Raw genomic sequence first — 16,587 nt, 5'->3', positions numbered from 1 at the left:
GGGGAGAGGTGGCTTGGGAAAGGGAGGGAGGATGGACAACCCTTTTCAACATGGGTCCTAGGACAGTGACCAGGGACCTAGGCTGCTGCTGCTCCTGCCCCTAAAGGAAAAAGCTCCAATCATAGCCAGGCCATGGCTGGATTGCCTCTGTTGAAGGTGTCCCATGTGGCAGGGCCAGGCTTCTAGGATGGGCCCTGGTAACACCAGGGACAGAGAAGCCAGCATCTACTGCAGCCTGGCCTGGTAATGGGGGTGGGAGTGCTGGGTCAGGGCTCTCAAACTAAGCTCAAGTTCTGCTAGTCCCCTAGCCTGCTGGGTGGCAATGAAGATGTCTTCAAGCCTCTCTGAGCCTGTTTATCCCTCAGAAAAAGAAAGAACTGGATTCGATTTTTTTTTTTTTTTTTAAATACAGGGTCTCACTGTGTCACCCAGCCTGGAGTGCAGTGGTGCAATCTTGGCTCACTGCAGCTTCAACCTCCTGCTTCAGCCTCCTGAGTAGCTGGGACTACAGGTGTGCGCCACCACACCTGGCTAATTAAAAAAATTTTTTTTTGTAGAGATGAGGTCTCACCATGTTGCCCAGGCTGGTCCCAAACTCCTGGCCTGAAGCAATCTTCCTGCCTTAGCCTCCCAGTTTGGGATTACAGGCGTGAGACCCTGCACCCAGGCTAGATGGGTTCTTGAGTCCCTTTTGAGTGGAGGATTCTAAACTCCCCAATCTGGGTGAATGAGATCTTCACCTTCTCAAGGCTACCAAAGTACCAGCTAAGACTTCTAGAGAAGGCCCAGTGAATAGTGATAGCTTCCCGACACCCAGGAGGAAAAACACAGAGCCCAGAGTAGAGAGATAGAGATATATTTCTTCTGTTGCATATTTCAGAATTCACGCTGAGCTTCAGGCACAATGCTACTCCAGGTTCTTCTGAGAGCCTCGACAGTCTTCTTCCACACTGCTTGTGCAACCTCGCCCTTCCAGCGTGCACCTGGGAAATTCTGCATTGGTCTCAGTAGGCCCTGATGCCCTGCCTTTCCCATCCAGGGGCAGGGTATGCTGGAAAGCCCTGGAGCCAGCCCCACCCCCTCCAGGGTCCCCTGGCTACAAGAGAACTGTCCTGCTAGAGCCAGCTCTGCAGTGCCCCCCAAATCACCTGTTCTTCAGGCCTCAGAGCCTGGCAGGGCACCTGCACCCCTGCAGAGACTCAGCCACAGCACCACAGGCCCAGGCTGGGGGACGAGGCCCTGGAGAGTGAGGGAGGCCCAGCCTCATCCAGAACAGGAGGTGGGCTCAGCAGGCCACTGGTCCCCACAGACATGGCCCTCTTCCTGGGGCTGCTCCGAGCCCTATTGCACATCTTCTGTTCCAGTTTCTCCCCCCACCACCCATGTTCCTTTTTAAATTAAAAAAAATACGAACTAGAGAGGAAGGCGAGGAAGAGCTGGGTGTGGAATGCTGCAGGCGCCCTTCTCACATTCCCGCCAGCCCTCTGATCCCCAGCAAAGACATCAGCAGTAGTTCACACTTCCTGTCCACCTTCCCTGCCGTCTGTGTGGGTTCTCCATGGCTGAAATGGGTGTGTGGCCTGGGCCTCTGGTTCTTGCCTGTGAGAGGGGACAGCCCTCCATTGTCTGTAAGTTGCAACTCCCCGGGTCCTCCACGGGTGCTGGCTGGGGCCCTGCTACCTGAGTCGCCCGTCTGCTTTGACAGGCCCCAGCTCTGATTTGGGGTCAGGGGACAGAGAGCTCCAGCTGGTCAGTCTGCAGGGCTCCAGGGAGGGGCAGGCAGAGGGGCCTATGGCACACAGTCCGGCCACGGACCAGAAGCTGCTCAGTTCCCCATCTGTCCAGGCCTCAAGTGCAGGGCCTGTGAGCTGTGTGTGTTGCCGGGCGGCCTCCTCTGCAAGCTCTGGCGGAGGCAGGTTCAGGATGCTACTCAGGCCCTGGAAACTCTGCTCCATGTACTCGTTGTGGGGTGGCCCCGCGTGCAGCCAGCTGGCATCATCTAGGGGTGCAGAGCAGGCAGTAAGTACATCCCACCCGACAGACTCCGTGGAGGCCAGACCTGGGAGTTCGGTCTGGGTACCCCAGTTCCTGTCACAGCTTGCTGAGTCACAGCTTGCTGAGTGACCTTGGGCTAATCCAAGGGACTTTCTGTGCCTGTAAAACTGGGTTTTATAAAATCAAGGCAGTAAGCCCTAGATTCCCAACTGTAGGATACAGTAAAGGAGTGGGTTCAAGGCACTTTAGAAAAGAAGGGAACAGTCTGGTTTGTGTCCCACACCCTTTCTTGACCGTCATCGGTAGCTCCTGGAGCCCTCAGAAGCCTGTACTCAGGCCCTTCAGCCCTTCCTGCGCAGACACTGGCCAGCTTCATCCCCTCGGCTTAGAGCACCTTCTCTGACTTTGTCCTTGACGCGCAGCCCCTGTCCCCACCTGCTGTGCATTGTCACCATTCTTCTCTTGACTGGGAGGTCCAGGTGTGCGGGGGACACAGCTTGCCTGCCCTGGATTTGCTGCAGCCCCACCAGCACCCCCTCCTCCTCTAGGGCACCCCTCCTCTTACCCACTTCTTGTGATAGGATGTGGTGGGGGAAGGAGACACCTACCGATTATCACCTCCTGCATACCAGCCACCTTCCCTCCAGAGGCTCATCCCTCTCACCTCCCAGGGGAAGTTGCTTATATCAGGCCCTCCCTTGCAGGAAATTTGCCTGGCCTGTGTCTCTGTTCAGAGCCTGTTCCCTTAGCCTCAGCCAAGTGGGCAGAGAGCCACATGAGCCTGCCCACCTGGCCAGACAGTGGACTGGGATGGCCAATCAGATTTGCTGTCCCAAGAATGTAGAACCTGGGGACTAAAAGTCCCTGGTCAGTGTCTGTTGCACTGAGAGGCCATGGATAGGGAGCCAGAGCCTGAGACAACGCATACAGACAGGACAGGATGAGGAACAAGATGGTCCCAGAGAGATGGAGAGAATGCCTCTGGTTCACAGTGAGGCCTGAGACATTTCCTGGGCTCTGTGAAGGAGAGCTCTGCATTCTTCCAGTCTTCTTCCCTTTTCAGCTAGGTTGAGTGCATTTGTGTCACACGCACCAGGAGGTCCCTGATAGGTATACTGTTCCTGGTTCACGTGCTGAGACTGAGGCCCAGGAAGGCCAGGTAACTTCCAAGGACAAAAGGCCAATGAAACCATCAGAGTTATGTTCCACACCAAGTCTGCCTGACTAGAAAGCTCCCCTTTCCACCACACTGCAGCACAGGACCCTGCATACTACAGGAAAGAAGACCAAGGCCCCAGCCCTTCCATGCTTCCCATACTCCAGGGATGGGAGTCAGCTCTGATAGCTGGCTTCTCAGGGTCACCTCTCTGGCAAGTCCTATTCTGTCTGGCTTCTGGGCCTCATTTGAGAACTGCACCCTTACCTTTCCTGAGAGGTAGTTTGCGGTTGAAGGTCAAGGGCAGCACAAGGAAGCGGGTCTCACCCAGCGGTTCCCAGAACTGAAGGAGTCGAACAGTCCAGGGCCCTGGCCGCAGGGGCCGGCTCAGTGGGGGCTTGTACTGTGTGACCTCGGTCTCCGTATCTACTGTGATGTCGTAAGATGTGGCCACCACATAGGTTGGGTCGATCCAGACCACTGTGGCTGTGAGGTTGGGGCCCCGGGCCCAGCGCTGCATGGCCACAGGCTCGTCCAGCGGCCCCAGTAACCCCCCAAAGTTCCGGAAAAGACGCTCTTTGGGGTCCCAGTCAGTGCCAACCTGTAGAGAGAGAGGCAGCTGGGCAGGAGTGTGGGAGAAAGGTCCTTCTCTCTCCTCTGAGGCTGCTTCTCACTGTGTAATCTCAGGCCAGTCACTGTCTCTTTCTGGGCCTCAGTTTCCCCATCTGCAAAATGAAGGGGTCAGACTAGGAAATCTTATATCCCAGCTCTGAGACTCATTCTAGGCTTCCATTCTGACTGCTAGGCAGTGGAGGTCAGTCCTCCTTATGGGGGACAATATGTCCTCCTAATTGGGGACAATATGGCAGGGATGAGGTTCAAAGCCCTGCCCAGAGACCACTTCCACATGAAGCCAAAGCCTCTAAGAAAGAGACCATGAGGAGCCACTCAGAAGCTCAGTTTCATAGCCTAACTCGAATGTCCATGCCCCTCTAGGAGAATCTCTGTAGTCTGGGAGACTGGGCTTGTGTCATAGTAGAACTGAAAATTCCTTCCCTGCTCCCTTCATGTCCTGTGCATGCCCCAACCAGGAGGTGCTCCTCAGTGTGCACAGGTGGGGGAGTGACACAGGATATCTATATGGGGGCACCGCCATGGCTGCCATTATTGGGAAAAGAACCTTACCCCTCCCTTGGTGTCTGTCCCTCTCTTCCCACTACCCCGAGTCTTGCTGGGGGTTGGGAGAAAGCAAGTCGGGGGAACCTGTCCCACCTCCAGACTCTGGAGCCGGCTGGCCTGGTCACTGTGCCCCAACAGCTTCAGCGACCCCTGGGGCATCAGCCACATCTCAAGCGTCTCTGCCGGCCCCTGGGCTGAGGGCTGCACCACCTGCGTCACCAGGTAGCCCTGGAAATGGTCGTCATAGAAATACAGGTGCACGCTGGACGGCAAGCCCCGGGGCTCAAACCTAAGGTGCCAGCAGGGAGAAAGGGAGACGCCATCAGCATACCTGACTTGGCCTGGAGTCCCAGGGAGGGGGTTCTGGGGAGTCCCATCCCTAGGCCCTTCCTTTCCCAGATCTCACACGTGGGTGCTGTGGCGCCTACATGTAGCCTGGCTGTTGCCTTCTTTTGGCCATTTGCATTTTTCCCTGCCTCGGACCGGGGCCTTGTTGTGGGCAGGGGACATCACTCGCTGGTTGGCCTCCCCCTAGGGCACCGCACCCCGAGGGCCTGCTGTATGTCAGAAGGGGGACTCACCTGCAGAGTGGGGTGGCCAGTGGGGGCGCAGCGGTGGCGGCATGGCGCAGGCTGAGGCGGGCGAAGGCTGTGTAAGCGGTGAGCATGACATCACTGAGCCCGCTGGGGCCGTCGGCCGCGTCGTAGGTGTTCTCCCAGTAGGCCTTGAGGGCCGGTGTGCCTGGGGGGTAGCTGCCGTACAGGTGGAAGTCCAGGATTTCCAGTACCTCCTGGTTCACAGTCGACTCGAACTTCCGGGCGAAGAAGGTGGGTCTGGAGACTTGCTGGAGCGGGAGAGGCAAGGCGGGTGAAGGGCTCTGGGCCCCAGAGGGCATGGCGGGGCTGGCCCCTCAGCACTGCCTAGGGCTCAGCCTCCTGCGGCTTTTCCTGCTTCTGTTGTAGCCCCAGGCCTCTGAGGGCTGCTCCAGGCCAAGGCCCCCCAGATTCTCTGACTGGCCCACCCTGCCGTTCTCCTGTGAAAAGCCGAGTGGGGAAGACCTAGCAAGGGGCAGCCTTGGGGCTTCGGGCGAGCACCTGCAGCCGGAGGAAGTCCTGCGGCTTGAAGTCGTTGGGGGAGCAGCCGCACCAGTCCACGATGTGCTTGTACTGGCACTTGCAGCCCAGCTTGCGGTTCCAGTTGGTGACTCGCAGGTTGTTGTCCACGAGGGTCTCGCAGGCCAGGCTGTTCTCCAGCACCGTGTGGAAGAAGGACTGCAGGCAGCAAGGGAGGGTGCAAGGTGAGCTGCAGGCAGCCCAGCCCACGCCCTCCCGGGCCTTCACGCCTGCCAGGCCACCCACCTCAGCTGGGAGCAGTGTGTATGTGTAGAACCGGCGTAGCTGGGCCACAAGCGGGTCATCTGTGTACACCACATACTCCACAAAGCTGCGCGTCAGCACGAACCAGTCAGAGCCGCCGTCCACCACGATGCCCGCCGGGATCTGCCGCTCGCCCAGGCGCCACATGTGCGAGTCGCACTCATGGAAAAGCCGGTCCAAGCCCTGTTTCTTGATGAACCTGCGGGGGTCAGAGAGGCCACGGCTGGGGATGCTGCAGGGTGGGGTCCAAGCTCTTTCACTGCCCAGCAGCCAACACTCCTCAACCTGTGATTGGTGTGGTGGCTTTGAAACCCACGGCTGGGGCCACCGAGCCCCACTGTGTGGGAGGGGCTGGGACAAGACACTGGGGCCAGGGCCTCCTCCTCCACCCTCTCACCTGGAGTTGTCCCGGCCATGTGACTTGAGGAAATTCTTGTTTCGGTTCTTGGAGAGGAATGCCACCAGCTCCTCGTTGGTCCTGGTGAAGGAGTGGGCGCAGCCAGCCATGTGAGATAGCTGCTCAGTCCCCTGGCTTTTCTTCTCACCCTGAGAGCTGTCTGGCCACGTGCCCTACCCCTGGCTGACGCTCTGGGGTGGTGAGTACCAGGGGCCCCTGAGGAAGACCACCCCCTCCTTCCTCAGCACACCAGGTACAGACCTCTGCCTCCTCCTCCCCTCCACTGCCTATCACGTTCAATTCTCAGGTCATCTTGCACCAACTCCTCCTCTAAAACATGGCTGGGGCCCTGGGGCCCATCTCTGAGTAGGGCAGATCCCAGAGTGAGGCTTGGGGGCGAAGGTCCACCAGAGCCCTCCAACCCCAGGTACCCAGACAGGGGTCCCCTCCCATCCAGAGGACTCCGAGCCCAATCCCCACACCTGGTTGGGTAGTCGGTGGCACTGAGGTTGATGAAGAAGTCCCAAGCCCAGCCAGACACCTCTAGCAGGTCCCGCATGCTCCGCAGGTACATCCTCAGGAGGCTGGCCCCACCCCAGATGGTGACCATGCGCCAGGGTGTCACCCGCACATTATCATAGCTCTGGGCCAGCTCCGCCACCTCCCGGTGCAGGTAGTTGGAACGCTGGTGGGGAGGAGACACTCAGCCAGCCCCCAGTGTTATCGCCACCCCCAATACCACCCCAGGACAGAGTGCAAAGGACACAAGACGGGGAAAGCACAGAGCAGGGCTCCAGCCCCTAAGCGGCTAAGCTGGCTCGTGTGGCTGCCCCGGTTCCAGGCCTCAGTTTCCCTCTCTAAGATACCTGCGCCAGGTCAGAGACTCCATCTGTCTGCAACCTTCTGTCTCTGCTGTGCTCACCCCAGACCCCCTTGGCCTTTCCCCACCACAGTACCTTGTCCACATGGATGTAAAAGAAGTGCTGCTCGTGATAGACGGCCTTGAGGAGACGCTTCAGCTGGCGGATGGCACGGCCATGAACCACCAGCATGTAAGCGATTCGCACCGGGGGGCCAGCCACGGGCTGCTGGGCCCGGCTCTCATCCCACTGGATGCCGGGGCTCATCTTCCCTGAGGGCAGAGAACAGGGCGGGGGTGAGATGGGAAGAGGGGCTGCCTGTCTTCCAAAGAAGCCTAGACTTGGAGCCTCATGCTCCTGGGTCCCCACTCTGCCTCTGCCACTTAGTAAATACACCGGGGAAAGACTTAGGCCGGAAGGGAGGCCCCCTCAGCTCTTTCTTCCTCTGAGAGATGGGGGTAAGGATCTGGGCCATGCCACCTCCCTGCCCCGGCCTGGAAAGGGCTGGAGCACCCCTGTCCCTCACCAGTCAGCTGACAGTGCCGGGGCACAGCCTTGGGCATGAGGCTCCCAGCCTGGTGCAGGCACACCACATTGGCGATCTCCTGCTGGCACTGCTTGGTGCTGGCCCGGGCCAGTGCAGACAATGCATCCTTGCCCACGATCTCGCACTTTGGGGTGAAGCCGTTGTCTGTGGGCTGGGGAGCACCCTCCACGCTCCCTGTATCTCCATGCGGTGGGAAGCCAGCTGCCCCTAGGAGCGCCTCCCCGGCTGCTGCCCCGCTCAGGTTCTGGCGGCCTGGGGCCTCCGGGGGTGGGGCAGGTGGGACCCGGCGGCTGGCTCTCTGCCGGCTGGTTACTGCCCGTACCACCTTGGCCACGGGCACTCCTGGGCTCTCAGCACGGCCCCGCCAGCGCCCATGCCTTCTGCCTGCGCTGCCCCGTCGCCCTGCTGAACTGTCTGTGTCCTTGGAACCCTCACCAGGGTCCAGTGGCCGTGGCTTCCTCTGCCTTCCTTTCTGTAAGAGATATGCAGACACGTCATTGGGGCAGCCCCTCAATGCCTCTTGCTCCTTGACCTCCATCTTGGCTGGGGGCAACCTCAGACTTAGATGCTCCTGCCCACCTTTTACCCAGAGAAGCACTTTTCACCTAAGGACTGAATCAGCACCACCACAGGGGTGCCTCCCTGGCCAGCCGCCAAGGGATCACTGGTCCTCCCGCCATCAAACCAACACCCCCGTACCCACTGGTTCTCAGATCACAGTGCTGTGCTTGATTTTCTGCTCCAGACTCAGATACCACTTTCTTTTTCAGCAGATGTTAAAATAAATATTCACGTGTCCCAAGGAAAGGGTACAAAGACCCCACCGAAGATACAAGTGTCCACCTAAGACCCAGCACTCCCACTGAGGGCTGGGAGGAGACAGTGGTCTTCAGAAGACTCTGACTTCCAGATGAATCCAAAGCATTTCCATGTGGGAAGACTGAGCCCACCACACAGTGAAGGAGTGCCCGTGGGGATGAATGGAGGTGAAGCCTGAGACCCCAATACTGCTTGGGTCCTCTAGGAAGCAGATTGAGACAAAGTGAGAGTACAGGAGGGTCATTGCAGGCACCCCGTGAGCGATGGGGCAGGAGCCGGCAGGGAAAGGCTTTGGACCACAAAGGAGATGGCCATGCAAGGAGAGGGGCGCAAAGAGCATGTGCCTCCAGCATAGCCTCGAGGAAGTCCTGGTCAGCTCCCGGGAACACTCCTGCACACGTACTGCCTGAGGCTGGTGAGCCCTGAGTCACCTCCACACTCAGTCCCTGGCTGGAAAGCTGGGGCAGGGCCTGGAGGCTGTCACCTCACTGCACGTGTAGTACGTTCTTCCTTGAAGGGATCCCTGCACCGGGGCACCTCTACCACTGCTGCACCCCTGCTTCCTGGCTCTAAGTGCTCTGGCACCTGCTGTTTCTCCTCAAATCCAGGCCCTTCCCTAGATGGCGTGGTGGTGATGGAAGAGTTTGTCTACCCTCCTCCTCCCCTGTTCCCGCATCCTACCTACCCTCCTGACCAAATCCCATCCATCTTTTCAGATCCAGCTCCGAGGCCCCTGGCGTGCACCCATTCCATTGGCCCTGCAGTGGGATGGGCTGAGCTCCGAGGCCCTGGATGTTCCTCTAGCAGTGAACTCCTTGATGAGAGACATGTCAGCTCCATCTCCCCAGGGCCCAGCAGAGCAGCTGGCATGCAGGGGACACCTAGCTGGTGTCTGGCAGATGAGATGTAGAAAGGACAGAGGAATAGGGGCCACCGTGTGAATGCTCTGGAGTCTCCAGGGCTCTGGGCCCAGCTCTGCCAACTCACCAGCAATCGCCTAACTTCTCTGAGCGTGTTCCCTCAGCTGTAGGGAGGAGTAACAAATGAGATCAAGCATGGGACATTGCCGCTAGGGAGAGTCTCCACCAGTCTCATAAACCCTCTCCCATGGGCCTTCCCCTCCATGCTCACAAGTTCTCCAGGACTGTCCTTTTCTTCCTTTCCTTCTAATTTTTTTTTTTTTTTTTTTTGAGATGGAGTTTCACTCCTGTTGCCCAGGCTGGAGTGCAATGGCACGATTTCGGCTCACTGCAACCTCTGCCTCCTGGGTTCAAGCGATTCTCCTGCCTCAGCCTCCCGAGTAGCTGGGATTACAGGGTCCCACCACCATGCCCACCTACTTTTTGTATTTTTAGTAGAGATGGGGTTTCACCATGTTGTCCATGCTGGTCTCGAACTCCTGACTTCAAGTGATCTGCCCGTCTCGGCCTCCCAAAGTGCTGGGATTACAGGCGTGAGCCACCATGCCCGGCCAGGTCCTCTTCCTTCTTGACCTTTCCGTGGTTGAGTTAACGGACCACTCTGTTTTGCTTGAAGTGCCCTCTGCATCTGGTTTCCAGGACACTCACCTGGCTTTTCTCCTCTCTCACTGCCCCTCCTTACGGTCTTGGTGCTTCCCTGTTTCCCAGGGCACACCCAGGGCCCTTCCTGTCCTAGCACCTTCACTTCCTACGTGATCTTTAGTGTTTGGGTTTCTAAACTCCAACCCCTCCCACAGATTGATCTCTCTGGACTAGATAGCTCCTTTGAACCTTTAGGCATTTAACTACCAGCCTCCTTCACATCTCACGTGGGAGCCCGATCGACCTCTCAAAGCCGCAAGCCCAAAAGTTACCTCCTGCTCTTCATCCCCAACCTGCTCCTACTTCACCTTCCCCATCTCAGTTAATGACAACTTTATCCTTCAAGATGCTCAGGCCAAAAACTTTTGGAAATCTTTTTTTTTTTTTTTTTTTTTGTATTTTTAGTACAGACAGGGTACTAAATTCACCATGTTGGCCAGATTGGTCTCAAAAACTCCTGACCTCGTGATCCACCTGCCTTGGCCTCCCAAATACTGGGATTACAGGTGTGAGCTACCGCGCCCGGCCAGGAGTCATCTCTGACTCCTTCCCTCACACTCCACATCCACTCCATCAGTAAATCCCGTCGAGATCACCTTCAGAATACATCTGGAATCCAATTCCTTCTCAACACCTCCCGCACCATCCCTGCCTAGATTCCCTGGTCTTCCAGCTCCTACTCTTGTTCCCCTAGATTCTTTTCTCATCACAGCAGCTGGTGTTTCTGTTACAACTCTTAAAGCCCCATTTTACCACTCCCCTGCTCCAAACCTCCAGTGGCTTCCTCGCTTAGAATAAAAAGCAAAGCCCTTACAGGAGCCTACAGAGGCTCCTGAGCTGTCTAGCCGCCCCCTTCTCCACTCAGGCCTCTCTGACCTCACCTGGGAATTTGTCATGCTCATTCTCCTGCAGCCACAGTGGCCTTCTCCGCACCCCCTCATCCCCCTGGCACTCCTGGCTCCAGCCCTTGCACCCACTATCCCCTGTGCCTGGCATACCCTCCCCCAGATGGCCGATCATTCCCTGCCTCCTCAATTCTTTGTTCAGATGGCATCTTCTCAGTAGGGTCGCCCCGAACACTGGATTTACAGAGCCAGTCCACCCTCCTCCTCTGCTGTCTTTTTCCCATAGCACAATATTTCCTCTCATCCTACCATTTATTTACATTGTGTTTTTATGTGTCTTTCTCCTCAGAAGATTGTAAGTTCCCCAAGGGCAGGGCTTTTTGCTGTTTTGTTCACTGACATAGTCCTAGCACCTAGGAAAGTGTCTGGCTAGCTCTGTTGCCCAGGCTGGAGTGCAGTGGTATGATCTCAGCTCATTGCAGCCTCTGCCTCCTGGGTTCAAGCAATTTTCGTGCCTCAGCCTCCCAGGAGCTGGAATTATAGGCGGGCACCATCATGCCCAGCTAATTTTTTGTATTTTTACTACACAGCATTTCACCATGTTGGCCATGCTGGTCTTGAACTCCTGACCTCAAGTGATTCACCAACCTTGGCCTCCCAAAGTGCTGAGATTACAGGCCTAAGCCACCGTGCCCAGCCTTAGTATTTGTGGAATGAATGAATGAATGCAAAGCTTTTGCCATAGGCACAGCATTCAATAAATGCTGCCATCTTTTTTTTTTTTTTTTTTTTTGAGATGGAGTCTCTTCACCCAGGCTGGAGTGCAGTGGCATGATCTCAGCTCACTGCAACATTCGCCTCCCGGGTTTAAGTGATTCTTGTGCCTCAGCCTCCCAAGTAGCTGGGCTGGGATTACAGGCATGTGCCATCATGCCTGGCTACTTTTTATATTTTTATTAAAGACCAGGTTACACCATGTTGGCTAGGCTGGTCCTGAACTCCTGACCTCAAGTTATCTGCCCGCCTCGGCCTCCCAAAGTGCTGGGATTACAGGTGTAAGCCACCACACCTGGCCCAATGCTGCCATCTTTATCATTATGTTTACTCAGGTGAGAGGAGGAAATAGTCAAACGTGAAGTCAAGAGAGGCCCAAGATCCTTGACATCTTGCACGTGGCTGGGTTGGGTTCTCTGTGCTCCTCACCTACCCAGGACTTCCCGATTCCTGCACACGCTGTTTGAGCATATCAGGAACCTCATGCTGTCAGGCTGACAGCCACCTTCAGGCCAGAGCCCTATCCCTACACCCATGCCCTTTGTGTCCAGCACCCAGCCAGCCTTTTGATCTTTTTATTTTATTTATTTTAATAAAGATGTGGTCTTGCTATATTGTCCAAGTTGGTCTCGAACTCCTGGGCTCAAGAGCTTCTCCCACCTTGGCCTCCCAAAGTGCTGGGATTACAGATGTGAGCCACAGTGCCTGGTTGCCCTCTGATCTCTTAAAGGTGGCCAGTGGGAGCTGGGGGTGGCCATCCCCATCTAAAAAGAGATACCTGCAAGAGGAGGCAGCAGACCCTATTCTGTACCCACACTGGGGAGGGCACCCCAGGTTGGGGAACCCCTAAGAAAAGTGAACTGCAGCCCCACTGAACTGTGTGCATCAGCCTGTTGACATATGACCTGGCCACACAGCAAGCAGACAAAGACATTCCCAAGCTTAGGTGGGTAGGGATGGCAGAGAGCTGTGGGCTCTCCAGGTGGAAGCCAGTATCAGTGAGTCTGGAAGCTGGTGAGGAGGATAGGACCTGAGGCACGGGGCCAGGTTGTCTGTGGTGGGGGCCGGGATGTGGGAGGAGACGAGCATGTTGGTCCCTGCACTGCAGTGGGAGCTGGCTGACCCTCAGAAGGACAATCCTAGAGGAGGCTGGGGGATGAGGAGGCAGCAGTAAGGGAACAGAGAGGCCCTGGTGGGCAGCCAGCCCCAACCTCTGTCCCTTCCAGGCATGTCCAAGAAGCATTATCACAGCCCCAGCCTCGAGCCCCTTACAGGCTGCCCCCAGCAGCCCCTGAGGTCGGGAGCCCTTCTGATGACTGAGGGTGGGGAATGGTCCTCTGACCTCCCACCTAGATACATTCTGGCTTCAGAGACTCCTTCCTGCCCTCCAAGGAGGCAATTAAAATCCTCTGCCCCTTCCTGGCTCTGTAGCTCCACCTTGGAATCCTTCTTTGAAATGCTCCCCCTATACCGCACCTCCTTTGACTTCTCAGGCTGCATTTAAAACAAGTGGTGAGATGGTGTTTGTGAAAGCTTTGGAAACTGTCGAGCGGCTCCTTGGAGGTTAGCGACCATCCCTGGTATCCACTCTCAGCCTCTCCATAGATGGGCAGAGCGCACATCTTAAATGCACTGAACCTGTGCTGCTTAGACCCCTTCAGTGCTCTCCCGCTGCACTTAGAATAAAACCCTTGCCCCTTGCTGTGGTCCTTTCAGCCATGCAGGATGGAACCTTCTTCCAGGGAAAGCACCTCACCCTCCTGTCCATTCCTCAAGGGTGCCCAGCTAAGCCCATCCTCCTCAGGGCCTTCTGCCCAAACTCTCACCCACCTTTTCCTGTGAGAAGCCTTTCCTGACCCCCTGATCTAACCCAACCCCTTCGTCATTCGATTGAGTTCCTTTTCACTGTCTGTCTCTCCCTGTAGATTACCTACCCATGAGGGCAGAGACCTCATCTATTTTATTTTTTTATCCCCTGTATTAGCACAGTGTCTAGTACTAAGTAGGACTTTATACCTATTTGTTGAAAGAATGATTGAATGAATGAACTATATTCCCAATGCACAGTGCTGAGAAAATAAGAGTTATTTACCGACAGCTTAGCATGTGCCAGGAACTCCTGCAAGTGCTTCACAGGCATCATTCTCACTTAATCTTTACAATCACCCAGCACCAGAGGTGCCGTTAATATCCCCATCTTGGGGAGGGATACTAAGGGATGAGGTGAAGTGATTTGCTGGTGGGCTCCTCAGGGGCAGAGCTGGAAGAGAGTGGTGAAGTGGGTGGTCCAGCTTCAGCACTCACTTTCCCAAGCACCCTGTTATGCTGCCTGGCAACCCCAGAGTCAGGTGAGGGAGCTGCTGAGGGGTCCAAGCAGCCATGGGTGCCTGGACCACACAAGCTTTTTCAAACATTCTGGTCCAGGTTTTCCCTATTCATTCAGCCAGGAAGCTGGAGGAGGATGGGGGAGGGATGGGGGCAGTGTCCCAGAGTGGTCACATATTCCAGGGTCAGAGGGCTCCCTAACTGCCTTCGCAGCCCATCCATCTTGGAATGTCCCATCTGGCCAGTCTTTCTCTACTGGCCCTGGAACACTCTCCTCTTCGTCCTACTTGTAGGTCCACACAGGAGCTAAATCCCCGAGAATGTCACAGAGCCAGCTGCCCCCTGCCCCCACCTCCTTTTGGAGTCATGGTCTCATGTGGCTCTGTTCCAGCCCCCCTCACCATCCCAGCCTCTGGGTTCTCCCAAAAAAAGGGCAAGGGCAGTTCTTCTGTCTCCACACCAGGCCTTCCAGACTGGTGAGACGTGGTAAGGGGTCGTGGGTATCGGGGCTCTCTTGGCCTTCACCCTGTCCCCAAGGACAGCAGCAGGCAGAGCCTCTGACCCGGAGCCCCGGGGGCAGCAGAACAGGGTGCTGGGGGTAGGGAAGCCCTGACTCTGGGCCACAGCTTAGGACTGTCCTCTCCACCTCTGCGGCACGAACTCAGACCCACTGGACCCTTCCCCATCACACCGCTGGGGTGTCAGAGCCTCCAGTTGTAACCATATCAGCCAAGAGGGAGAAAGACCCTGGAGGCAGGGACCTGGGGCTGGGTCGGCTGTTGCCCCTACACTAGGGCCTGGGATTCTGCTGCTGTCCTATTCCCTTAGAGCCAGAGGGCCCCTCCCTAATTTCCTAGGGTCCTGAGGCCAACTCACCAGCTCACTTCCTCCTCCCCCTGCCCTCCAGAGACCCATCCAGGTTCTTCAAGCCCCCGGCTGAGGAAGCCACACCTTGGGAACACTCCAGTTCTCTCCGTCGGGGTCACTCCTGTTCCTTCAGTTCCCGGGTACACACTTTGTCCCAGGCCTGAATTCCACCTCTGAGCTCCACTTCCTCACCGGCCACTGCCCCTCAGGCTCAGCTGGGCAAGGACGCCCTGGGTCCCTTGGCCCCACTCCTCCGCCCACGGCGCGCACATCCCCGCCCCCTCCCAACTTCGGAAAGTTTGGCCTAGGGCTCCCCACCTCCTAGCAGAGCAGGTTCGGGCCCAGCCCCGTCTCCCAGCCCCGCTCGCCGCGCCTGACCTTCATCACTCCCCCGGCCGGAGACCACCCCAGCATGACCTGCTCCTCCCTCCCTGGCCCCCAGTCCACCAGGGCCGGGTCTCCAGGCCACGCACTGACCCCGCGCGCAGCTCCCTAGGCCCGCGGGGGAAGGGAGCACCGGGGGCCGGATGCTCCGCTCCAGGCGACCGTCGGCGCCTCGCACGCACGCACGCGGCCCGTGCCCCACTTCCCCGGCTGGGGCCGCCCGCAGCCCCGCCAGGACCCCGCGCGCCCCCGCGCCCGGCCTGCCCGCCCGCCCAGCCGTCGGAGCACCTCGCCCGCCTCGTCCTCCTCCAGGCCGCTGAAGCTCCACACCACCAGGCCCTGAAGCAGCAGGATGGCCAGCGCCGTGGCAATCGCCAGCTTGTAGCGCCGCACCAGCTTCTGCACTCGCGCGCTCGCCACCATCTTCCTACCCGGGACGCGGGGCGCGCTCCCAGCACTGCAACCCGGCCGCGAGCGCGCGCACGGGCGCGGGGCTGAAGCGCGCCCCCCCCCCGGCACATACGCCCGGTGGAGGCGGGCCGGGCGCGCGCCGGGGCGGGGCCGGGGGCGGGGCCCGTGAGCCCAAAGCGCCGCGCCCCGCAGGCTAGGGGTGGAGCCCCACTCGCAGCACCTCCCGCCCGGGCAGCCGCGGGCGTGGGCCTGAGCACCTGCCTTCCGCGCTCGCGTCTCCGCCGGTGCCCCTGGTTCCCACGTGTGCTCCCCTCCACCTGGACGGCCAGCGCCTGGTGCTAGGGAGTGGAGGGTCTGCGGCACAACCTCTCTTGCCCGGTGCTGGGGGGTCGTGAGCGAGTTCAGTCCCACGCGGGTAAGCTCTCGGCCCGGGGGCCCCGGGAACGCCAGGGCTCCCAGAGACGCCGCCTTGGGAGAGGGCGTGTGAGAGCCACAGGCCTCTGCTTAAAAACCTGGAGGCCGCACCTGCGGAGCAAAGTCTTACACCTTGATAGGCGTCAGAGAGCTTTCAAGAATTTCCTTTCCGCTCGGCGCTCGACCTAAGCATCCTCAGGCCGCTCCCAGAGTAGTGGTTCTCAAACTACTCTAGCGTGCGTCGGAGTCTCCTGGAGGTCTTGATAAAACAGATTTTAGGGCCTCTCCTCCCTCCCACAGAGTTGGAAGTTTTGGTAGGTCCGGAGTGCGGCCTGAGCATTAGTATTTTCAGCAAGTTCCCAGGTGATGCTGATGCCGTTGCTCTGGGACCAAACTTGGAGAACCAGTAGACCTCGACACCTGCTGGTCCCTCTGCCAAGTCCTAGCAACTGTCCCCCACTCCCACCCCCATCCCCTACGCCATCGGTGACACCCTCCCTTGCGTCCCCAGCACTGTGCAGTGAGCACCAATCACACGTCCAGTCGTGACTGCACTGGGATCACGCCCTGTCTTGGACACCCAGCAATGCTCAAGAAATGTTGCGGAAAGCAAGCAGGCGAGGCCCAGCTTCCTATCTAATTGGCTGTCCCTAACATTTTTTTGAGAGCCTGGCGT

General features: G+C 57.9%; 1 protein-coding gene across 2 annotated transcripts; it reads right to left on the bottom strand.

Annotated features, from left to right (window-relative positions):
- Positions 1 to 840: 840 nt before the first annotated feature.
- XYLT2 (xylosyltransferase 2) lies at positions 841 to 15,619 on the bottom strand. 2 transcript variants are annotated; one of them, XM_032279980.1, is made up of 11 exons: positions 15,375 to 15,619; positions 7,490 to 7,982; positions 7,060 to 7,235; positions 6,586 to 6,788; positions 6,104 to 6,184; positions 5,689 to 5,905; positions 5,425 to 5,601; positions 4,912 to 5,174; positions 4,424 to 4,619; positions 3,419 to 3,752; positions 841 to 1,999 (listed from the first exon to the last, which is right to left on the bottom strand). In XM_032279980.1, the coding sequence occupies exons 1-11, from the start codon at positions 15,507 to 15,509 to the stop codon at positions 1,677 to 1,679; spliced, it is 2,598 nt and encodes an 865-aa protein (XP_032135871.1). In that variant the 5' UTR covers positions 15,510 to 15,619; the 3' UTR covers positions 841 to 1,676. The 2 variants fall into 2 exon arrangements, with proteins under 2 accessions (XP_032135871.1, XP_032135872.1); XM_032279981.1 differs by having other exon boundaries at positions 3,479 to 3,752; positions 15,375 to 15,571.
- Positions 15,620 to 16,587: the final 968 nt, after the last annotated feature.

The sequence above is a fragment of the Sapajus apella genome, unplaced genomic scaffold, assembly GCF_009761245.1.
Source record: "Sapajus apella isolate SASKATOON/1434 unplaced genomic scaffold, GSC_monkey_1.0 scaffold12, whole genome shotgun sequence".
Lineage (NCBI taxonomy): Eukaryota > Metazoa > Chordata > Mammalia > Primates > Cebidae > Sapajus > Sapajus apella.
The sequence above is the reverse complement of the archived record's forward strand: the minus strand, read 5'-3'. Positions and strand labels throughout refer to the sequence as shown.

Bases quoted from the DNA above. Each gene is read 5' to 3' on its own strand.
- XYLT2 (XM_032279980.1), bottom strand. From the start codon at position 15,509: ATGGTGGCGAGCGCGCGAGTGCAGAAGCTGGTGCGGCGCTACAAGCTG. The intron at 6,789-7,059 runs GTACTGTGGTGG...CCTCCCCACCAG, and splicing joins TTTACATCCATGTGGACAAG to CGTTCCAACTACCTGCACCG. The intron at 5,906-6,103 runs GTGAGAGGGTGG...TGACCCCCGCAG, and splicing joins CATGGCCGGGACAACTCCAG to GTTCATCAAGAAACAGGGCT.